General features: G+C 48.4%; 1 protein-coding gene across 1 annotated transcript; it reads right to left on the reverse strand.

Moving 5' to 3' along the window:
* Positions 1 to 6,295: 6,295 nt before the first annotated feature.
* LOC116822460 (olfactory receptor 52E4-like) lies at positions 6,296 to 7,243 on the reverse strand. Its single transcript, XM_032776363.2, has one exon. The coding sequence runs from the start codon at positions 7,241 to 7,243 to the stop codon at positions 6,296 to 6,298; it is 948 nt and encodes a 315-aa protein (XP_032632254.1).
* Positions 7,244 to 9,689: the final 2,446 nt, after the last annotated feature.

A 9,689-nucleotide genomic window follows, 5' to 3' on the forward strand; every position in this document is an offset into this window, starting at 1 on the left:
TGGTTGGTGGCAGCGCTACTGGTTCTAAGCTAGTAATCAAGCTTAGAGGAATTCATGCTGGTACCCTATCTCTTGGACGCTAAGGTTCAGAGTGGGGAATTGTACCATGACAGGCCCAAAGCTTTTTACAGCATAGTTCCAGCCCTGTCCCTGCTCTCCGGGAGAAAAACACAGACAGACAATGTGGAAATTTCATCCCAATTTTAATAAGTTCCAGCCTTCCCATTGGCTCTTTTGGTCAGGTGCTCCCTCCATCCCTTAAATGTATGGACTTTTTAACCTTTTGCAGGTAAAGCAAGTAGAGAACAGCTACTAAGAGGGACTTTATAGCCAACTGGCTAGGTGGGTGTCATACCAGGGAGCTACCCCCTCCCTTCATTTCTCACAACTATATCCATATATCATTCATGTCCATATGCTTGTTGACCCCCTCGAAGAATTCTTGTGACTGGTGAGGCCTGATTTCTCTTTACTAAACCCACGTTGACTCTTCTTCAAAAAAATATGTTAATCTCTGCATCTGACAATTTTGTTCCTTGCTATAGTTTAACCAGTTTGCCCTGTGCTGAAGTCAGGCTTTCCGGCCTATAATTGCCAGGAGCAAATCTGGAATCCTTTCTAAACACTGGTGTCACATTAGCTGTCCTCCAATCATTTGGTACAGAAGCTGATTTAAATGATAGGTTACAAACCACAGTTAGTATTTCTGCAATTTTATATTTGGGTTCCTTCAGAACTCTTGGGTGAATCCCATCTGATCCCGATGAAATATTAATGTTTAAGTTATCAATTTGTTCCAATCCTTTCTCTAATGACACTTGAATCTGGGACAGTTCCTCAGATTTGTCATCTGAAAAGAATGGCTCAAGTTTGAGAATCTCCCTCACGTCCTCAGCCGTGAAGACCGATGCAAAGAATTCATTTAGTTTTTTCGCAATGGCCTTCTTCTCCTTGAGTGCTCCTATAGCTTCTCAATTTTCTAGTGCCCCCATTGGTTGTTTTGCAGGCTTCCTGCTTCTCATATACTTAATTTTTTTGTTTTATTTATTTATTTATTTATTTATTGCTATTTCTTTTTAAGTCTTTGGCTAGCTGTTCTTCAAATTCATTTTTGGCCTTCTAATGTAAGCAAAGTCAGGTTGAGCTCTACTCTGACATCTGGTGGTGAATTATGGCAAGTGTGGAAAATAATTTCAGGGGCTGATCTTGTTTGCATAGGCACACCCACCCTGCATAGCATGAGTCCACAGCAGCCCCAAAATGGTCACTTTGACAGCTGTGGGATCCCCAATTTCTCTGTTATTGGGGCAGGAGGAATAAAGTGTTATTACCCTGATTATGTGAATGAAGGACTATGAGACTGTTTTATGACAGAGAGTCTCATCATCTACTAAGTAGCACTTGCTAGACAAGGGACATGGGCTCCAAAACCCAGTGAATTCAGAGATGCTGGGGACTCTTATGTGTACCTGATGGTATGGCTCCCTTTTGAGGGCCTGGAGCACCAATTGCACCTTTTTCTCCTCTTTCTACTTTTGAATAGCAGAGCTACTTTTGATTCCATTAGGAGTGTAGCTAGAGGCTTCTGAGATGAATTCACTTTTGGGCCAATGGTACACCAGCACTGGGGTTCCCCTACTACAAGCTGAAGAACAGAAATCACTAAAAGAGCTAAACTTACTGAGCTAAGTGCTGCATTAGCTAATGGGGGAGCCTGAAGATATATTGCTAAATGGCTAGCAGAGCAGTTTGCAAGATGGTTGGAGTGTCCCATGGATCAAAGAGCAGAGGGGAGTGGAGCAGTTTGTGGGACGGTTGGAGTGGCCCATGGAACAGTGAGCAGAACGGAGATGAGCAGTTTGCAGGGACAGCTGGAGTGGCTCATGGGTCTGCTGGAAAAGGACATTGCCAAAACTTACTTGATGAGTCTTTTGCTCATGGTTTGTGTTATGAATCCTGTTTGTGGTGTTTCTCCAAAGTGATGGCACATTGTTTCCCTCCTTTATTAAAAGGATTTTGCTACACTAAGACTCTGTGCTTGCGAGTGGGGAAGTATTGCCTCCTAGAGGCACCCAGGGTGTGGTATGTAATTGCCCTAGGTCACTGGGTGGGGGCTTGAGCCAGTTTTGCATTGCGTTATTGAAACAGAACCCCTGGATACTGAATCCGGCTCTTGTTGCTGCCTACTCAGAAGGGCAGAAGGGTTACACTAACTATATTTTTGAACTTTATTTGGCAGCGTGTATTTTAAAACTTTCCATGCAGCATCTAGGGATTTCACTTTTGGCACTGTAGCTTTTAATTTTTGTTTAACTAACATCCTCATTTTTGTGTGGTCCCAATTTTGAAATGAAATGCTACTGTGTTGGGCTGCTCTTGTGTTTTCCCTACTACAGCAGTGTTAAATTTAATTGTATTATGGTCACTATGACCAAGCAGTCCAGCTGTATTCACTTCTTGGACCTGATCTTGTGCTCCACTTGGGACTAAATCAAGAACTGCCTCTCCTCTGATGGGTTCCAGGACCAACTGCTCCAAGAAGAAATTATTTAATTATTTAAGGAGTCAAGTAACTTTGTCTCTGCATCCCATCCTGAGGTCACATGTACCCAGTCAATATATGGATAGTTGAAATCCTCCATTATTATTGAGTATTTTATTCTAATCGTCCTGAACATTTCATGGTCATTGTCGATGTCCTGGTCAGGTGTTTGGTAGTATATCCCTACTGATATATTCTTATTATTCGAGCATGGAATGTGTGACAAAGTGATGGTTTTTCTTGTTATGTTGTATGTGAGCCTATGTGAGTCTTACTGTTTTGCGTGAATACTGTGTGTACCTCAGTTTCCCTATGTATTGCACTAATGCCAGGCCTTCTGACAAAAATTCCAGGCTCTAGTGCCAGGGCCATCTCTAGAGGGACATCTGGGACCAACTCATCTCTTCTGGGACCGACCACTCTGACAAGTCGTTCTGGCCCACGGGTCTCCCCAAAGCATGGGGCCTGGAGCAGTCACCCCGATTCTCTGTACCTTAGGGATGGTTCTACCCAAAGATGTAGAGTCAATACATCTTTGGAAATGTCCACCTAACATTTGGGAGAGGCTGCGCCTGTGGTGGCTGGTGGCCAGCGAGCTGCTGGCTGCGTTGCTCAGAGCACTCTTCCGGCATGGCCAGAACTTCCACATGTCCACCTGGCTGCCTTTGCCGCTGCTAGTACCACCCTGTGCAAGCTTTGGAGGGCTGCAGCCTACCCGGGCAATTTAAAAGGCCCCTACAATATGAATGAGGAGAGACTAAAAAGACTTGGAATTTTCAGCTTGGAAAAGAGGCGACTAAGCGGGGGTATGAGAGAGGTTTATAAAATCATGACTGGTGTGGAAAAATTGAATACTGGAAGGTGAGCCCTCCCCTGGAGACAGGTGTTTAAGACAGGTCAGCGCTTTCTCATGAAACACCCCAGAGAGACATGGAAGACCAGACCCAAATTCTCCCCTCTACCTGTTTTGGAGCAGAGCCTTAAACACAGGACTCCTCCCCTCCCCGATGGCGGATGGTAAGGTACAAAATTACGGACAGCAGTCCTCATCATCATCCCGTGAGTGCTCCTGGCTGGCCTCGGTGAGGTCAGCTGGAGGCACCTGGGCAAAAATGAGAATCACTGCCGGTCATTCACTTCTTTAAACTTTGTCTCCTGGAAATTCAGTCCTGGCAGACGGTGCAATAGTGCTGGTAACTGTCCTCATCATAGCAGCTAGAGGCTGAGCTCCTCTCCCCCCACCCGCCCCCGCTTTTATGTCTAATTAAGATTCTGGACTATCATAGCAGCGGGAGGCTGCACTCCTCTACCCCCACCCCCCCTATGGCAGGGAGGGAGGGATAGTGCAGTGGTTTCAGCTTTGGCCTGCTAAACCCAGAGTTGTGAATTCAATCCTTGTGGGGACCGTTTGGGGAACCGTGGCAAAAAAAAATCTGTCCGGGAATTGGTCTTGCATTGAGCAGGGAGGTGGACCAGATGATCTCCTGAGGTCCTTTCCAACCCTATATTCTATGATTCTCACATCCCATGTGGGTCCCCTGAGCATCATGCAAAGGGCTATTCTGTGTGTGTGTCTCTCTGCCTGGAGCTGTTCCACTTTGTGCAAATACATTTTATTTTGTTTTTATTTGTGTTTCTCACTTCTGCACTGAATACATTTGTTTTAAATTTTACCTGAAACTGTGTTTTGGTCAAGTGCTTGGGAAATCTCAGCTCAGGTTACGAAGGTTAGTGTGTGTCCTCTTCACGTCAAGGGAGGGGCAGACTGGGTAATGAACTTCAGTGGTCAGGCTTCAGAGCAGGGCAGGATGGTGCAGTTCTGAGGTGCAAGGTTTGGGAGCTGGGGGGAATTAGCCTGATTGTCTCTAGATCTATTTCTCAGCAGTTTGTCCAGAATTTGATGTCTACAGCTGTGTCCCACTGAAGCATGGAAACATACAGACGCAGAGATTACTGTTGATAGGTGATTCACAGACTGTTGCTCACTGCCCCCAGGAGGTATCCCGCTTTTACAGCTGGGGAAACTGAGACAGCAGGAGAGGAAGTGTCTTGAGACAGGAACACAGCCCATGAGTCCCTAGCTGCCAATCCCTTCCTTAGTCTCTCTCAGACCTGGCTCATATGGTCTCTGCAGCAGCACAGAGGCATGGAGCTCTCTCTCCATTGGTTTCTCTAGTGAGCTGATCTCCCCTGATTTCAGTGGGGCTGCTCCCACTTACAGCAGCTGAGGATTTGGCCCAAGACATTTAATTGGAGATAAAGTGTCAGCAGAGACCAGTGAGCTCAGAGTCCCAGATCTGCCACAGATTCATTGGGTGACCTTGGGCACAGCCTCTCCATGCATTAAATGGAGATTATTATTTATTATTCCTAGTTTGTTGCTATCGAAAGGTCCTAATCGGGGCCTTCCAATCATGCTGCACTGATTTGGATCCTTGCAGCACATCATTGGTCTCCATGAACTATTTAGCATTCCAGGCTGCATGTGACCCCTGATAAACAAGCAAGACAAGGCTAAAAACTGAGCTGCGGGGAAAGCTGTTTTTGTGTCTGTTGTTTTTAGCTGTTTCTTTAATAAATTCCTCCTGTTTAAGGACGGCAACTCCGCTAATCACAAGAAACAAATAGCCTCACTACATCTAACACAACGCAGAGGAGCATTGGCCAGAGCTGTGGTGCTGGGAAAGGGGAATCAGGACTCCGGTTCCTATTCTCAGCTCCGCCACTGTTTCATGGTGTGGCCTTGGTTAAATCAGTTTATCGCTGCATGGCTCAATCTGTCCATGACATGGGGATAATGCTGCCTAGCTAAAGAGCTTCTAGATGTAGTGATCAAAAGTATCATGCAGATCTTACGTTAGACTGAGCTTCAGCCCCAGGGCAATGGGTGCCCTGTATTTCCAAATAAGGTGCCATGTACATGTGTAAATATTAGGCTAACACAGGGGCTGATCCTTCTGCCTCTCTCAGCTGCCTCAAAGCTGATCTTGTCCTGCCCCTAAGCCCTGGCTCAGGGCAAAGGGCTCAAGCCCATCCCCCCAGAGGCCCCCAGAGATTAGGAACAACAGGGAGCTGAAAGCTAAAGAAATAAACCACACAATGGTGTCTTCCCTCAGGACTCTGTAGCTGAGCTTTAGGGCCCATGAGCTGTAGGATGCACAATCTCACCCACCTGCAGCACAACCTTGCTCCCAACCCTCAGCTGCTTTTACAGAGCTTTCAGGCTTCCCTCTTCATTTCCCATTGGCTTGTTGGCCCCAGCGCTGTGTCCTCGCTGCACTCACTGAAGGCTCCTTATCGGGCAGAGACAGTTTCTGTCCCAGCCCCGGAGCAGAGAGAGCCCAGATGGGGGGAGAGGGAAGGGAGAAGGAGGTGGAGATGAACCAGGAGTGGATGCAGCTGGGTAGGAAAGGAACGAGCAACAGAGGTGGGACTTTGGGGGAACAGGTGGGACGGAGAAGAGGAATTGTGGAAAGCAGTGGGGCAGAATCTTGGGGATATAAGCAGGGCAGAGTGTAGGGCCTCAGGGGTCTACTTAGCAGCAATTGGAAAGGTGGGAACCCCATGAATGAATAAGTTGTACATAGCCTGATTCCTCAGTTTGTCATGGTGAAACAGCACAGTAAGGCCAAGAAAGGATGAAATGTCACTTTGACTGTCCAGTCAGTGATTCAGGGAAGAGGGACCAGCACCATATAACCAGCCAGCTCTGCACGTAGGTCAATCTCAGAGTCAGAGCTGGAGGAGAAGCCATTAAGCCCCTTCATGAGTAAAGAGCCAGAGAAGCCTGTCCCGGATCTGTTTGATCCTCACACCATAGATGATGGGGTTGAGCATGGGGGGCATTAAGAGGTACACGTTGGCAATGAGAACATGGAAATGTAGGGGCACATTCTGGCCAAACCGGTGCAGGAGGGAGAAGAAGAGATTTGGGATGTAAAAGGCTAAGATGGAACAGAGGTGGGAGCTGCAGGTCTGAAAAGTCTTGAGCCGGGTATCCTTTGTGCGGAGGCTGAAGATGGCCCTGAGGATCTGGATATAGGACACGGTGATAAAAATTACATCCAGACCCAACACACAGAATAGCAAAAAGAGCCCATAGTAACTACTGATGCGAATGTCGGCGCAGGCCAGATTCACCACAGCTATATGTGCGCAGTATGGCTGGGGGATGATGTTGGTTCTGCAATATGGCCACTGCTTCGCCAGGATGGGATAGGGAAGTGCAAGTATGCTACCACGTAGCACCATAGTCACGCCGATCTTGGCCACGATAGGGTTTGTCAGGATGGTAGAATATCTCAGAGGATGGCAGATGGCCACATAGCGATCCAGAGCCAAGGCCACGAAGATCCCAGACTCCATCCCTGTGAAGCAGTGAATGAAGTACATCTGGGTGAGGCAGGCACTGAAGCTGATTTCCTTGGAATTGAACCAGAAGATGCTCAACATTTTGGGCACGGTGGATGTGGACAGGACCAGGTCAGTGACAGCCAGCATGCAGAGGAAATAGTACATGGGCACATGAAGGCTTGGCTCCCTCTTCACAATGAACAGAATGGTGAAGTTCCCCAAGATGGCTATGATGTACATGGTGCAGAATGGGATGGAGATCCAGACATGGGCCCCTTCCAGGCCAGGAATGCCCAGCAGGATGAAGGTGGAGGGGTTGGTGAACTTGGTTGTGTTGGAAACTGACATGGAGTAGGAGAGAAGGTGTCCAACTCTGAGGCACAAGGGTGTCTCCTGGCTGTACAGTAGGTCCCCCTGGCTTCCTGTATGTGCCCAGGCTCTAAGATGATGGTCGCAGTACAAATTCCTGGATTGAGAGAAAATGTTAATGTGAGACACTACATGCACAAGTAAAGGCTGTTCCTATGGGTGTAGCAGATTGGTTGCCCTTCACACAATGAAAAATGACATTTGTATTATTCAGAGAAATGAATTATGAACAAATGATGCTACTAATGCTAATTCCATGTGTTCTGATGCTCAGTGTGTCAGTAACTCCTACACATCATAGTCTGGGAAACCTTAATAGGCACCAGTAGGAAATAAAAGTGTGGATACTGGTTATTCATAATTTTTCCTTAGTCCTTGTCTACAGTGCCAAGTTTTTTCACCAAAAAGTAGCTTTTGGAAAAGAAACACTGGCTCGAAAGCCCCTTTTGGTGATGGAACTCCTCAGGTTTGGTGAGCTGGTAAACCCACTTTGACAAGAGTTCTAAGGCTTTTCATACAAAAATTTTGTTGCTGGAGTGCCAGAGTGGACATTTGCACTTGATTTTATTGCTGTAATTGGCCTCTGGAAGGTGTCCCACAATACCCATCCTGACCAATCTGGTAAGTAGCTTCAACTCCTCTGTCCTGCATCGAGGTAAACACCTTCCACATCTCCTCCTTTATAGACCCAGGAATTTTGAAATTCCCCTTCCTGTTTGCTCAGCATGGAGAGCTCACATCACGTCTTCCCAGGTGGCCATGTCGGCTCCACACAGCCAATGCTCTCTCACTTCAGCCGCTGGGGAGCTGCTGAATCTGCTCATTATATGGGGAGAGGAGGCCGTGCAGTCCCAGCTGCACTCCCACTGTAGGAATTTTGATACCTAAGGGCAGATTTCATGTAGCTTGTGGGAAAAGAACTATGATCAGGACACACTGCAGTGAACAGCAAAGGTGAAGGAGCTGAGGGAAATGTACCAGAAGGCAATAGAGGCAAATGGTCAGTCTGGTGCTATGTCCGAGACCTGCCTTTTTTTTAAGGAGTTGGATGCTGTTCTTGAGAGTGACCCCATCTCCACAGTCAAGACCCCCGTAGATACATCAACGGGGCTGGAACTGATTCACAATGGACTTAAACCACAGGAGAAAGCCATCGATGAAGAACTGGAGGCATTAGAAGATGTGGAGCCCATGCCAGGGTTGCCCAGTACTGTGTTCAGTGAGGAGCTGTTCTCCACTCTGGAGGCGTCCAGCCAGTCTTGGCAGTCACAATCCATTGAGCCAGAAGCAGGAGAGGAGACCCCTGGTAAGTGGTTTTACTTTATGAAGTGTGGAGGTGGGTTGAAGGCAGAGAAATGTACAAGACTGACTAGGTTTCTGTGAGCTGGGCATTTCCCCATGCAGCTAGGCAGCATGGGGGGCAGGCTGCTGATGCACACGGAGATTTCACAGGATTACTCCAGAGAGATCTCTAGGAAACTTTCCTGCAGGACCTCCACAATCCTGTGCCAGAGGGTCCTTGGCAGAGCTGCTTTGTTCCTTCCCCCTTTGAGGAACACTTTCCCACCCAATTTTGCAATTACCTGGGCAAGGACTAAAGCAGCACACAGGCGAGGGGCATAGGGATCGTGGTGAAAGCCACAAGCGAGTACTAGATGCACTCTTGCTTACCCTCAAGAGAGATATATCTGCCATAATGACTCCTGCATTTGGAAATGGTTGGGAAACTTAAAGAGTGTTGTCCCCTGAGAAGTGCCCTCTGTCCCCTTTCACATTGCCTTTCTGCTGCACACAATGTCCCTCTGCCCTGGGAACACTCACCCAGGGCCGGTGCAAGGATGTTTTGCACCCTAGGCGAAACTTCCACCTCGTGCCCCCCGGCCCTGAGGCACCCCCCTCCGTTGCAGCTCCCCACCCTCTGCCTTGAGGCACCCCCCTGCTCTGCGCACGAGCACCCTGAGCACGCTGTGACTGCTTTACTTCTCCCTTCTCCCAGGCTTGCGGCGCCAATCAGCTTAGGTGCTGAAAGCCTGGGAGGTGAGAGAAGTGAAGCAGCTACAGTGTGTTCGGGGAGGAGGTGGGGCAGGGATGAGCTGGGGTGGGGAGTTCCCCTGCGTGCTGCCCCTCCCTTAGTTTCTGCAGGCAGCCCTCCCCATGCTCCCCTGCCCCAGCTCTCTCTGCCTAAATGCCAGCGGCAACCAGGGTGGACGAAGATCCCACCGCTGCGGTCGCTGCTGAAGAAAATGGCGCCCCCCAAATCCCAGCGCCTCGCCTAAATGGTTACACCGGCCCTGCTTGCACTGGCCTCAGGCCCAGCTCAGTCCCTCTGCCAAAGAGCAGCACATGTGACACAAGCAGAGGCGTTCTCATAGGAGGCATCACCACAGAGCTGTGGGCTCATCTGCACGGCCTGCCTCACCCTGGG

The sequence above is a fragment of the Chelonoidis abingdonii genome, chromosome 1, assembly GCF_003597395.2.
Source record: "Chelonoidis abingdonii isolate Lonesome George chromosome 1, CheloAbing_2.0, whole genome shotgun sequence".
Taxonomy (NCBI): domain Eukaryota; kingdom Metazoa; phylum Chordata; order Testudines; family Testudinidae; genus Chelonoidis; species Chelonoidis abingdonii.

Coding starts and splice junctions, on each gene's coding strand:
- LOC116822460 (XM_032776363.2), bottom strand. CDS start 7,243: ATGTCAGTTTCCAACACAACCAAGTTCACCAACCCCTCCACCTTCATC.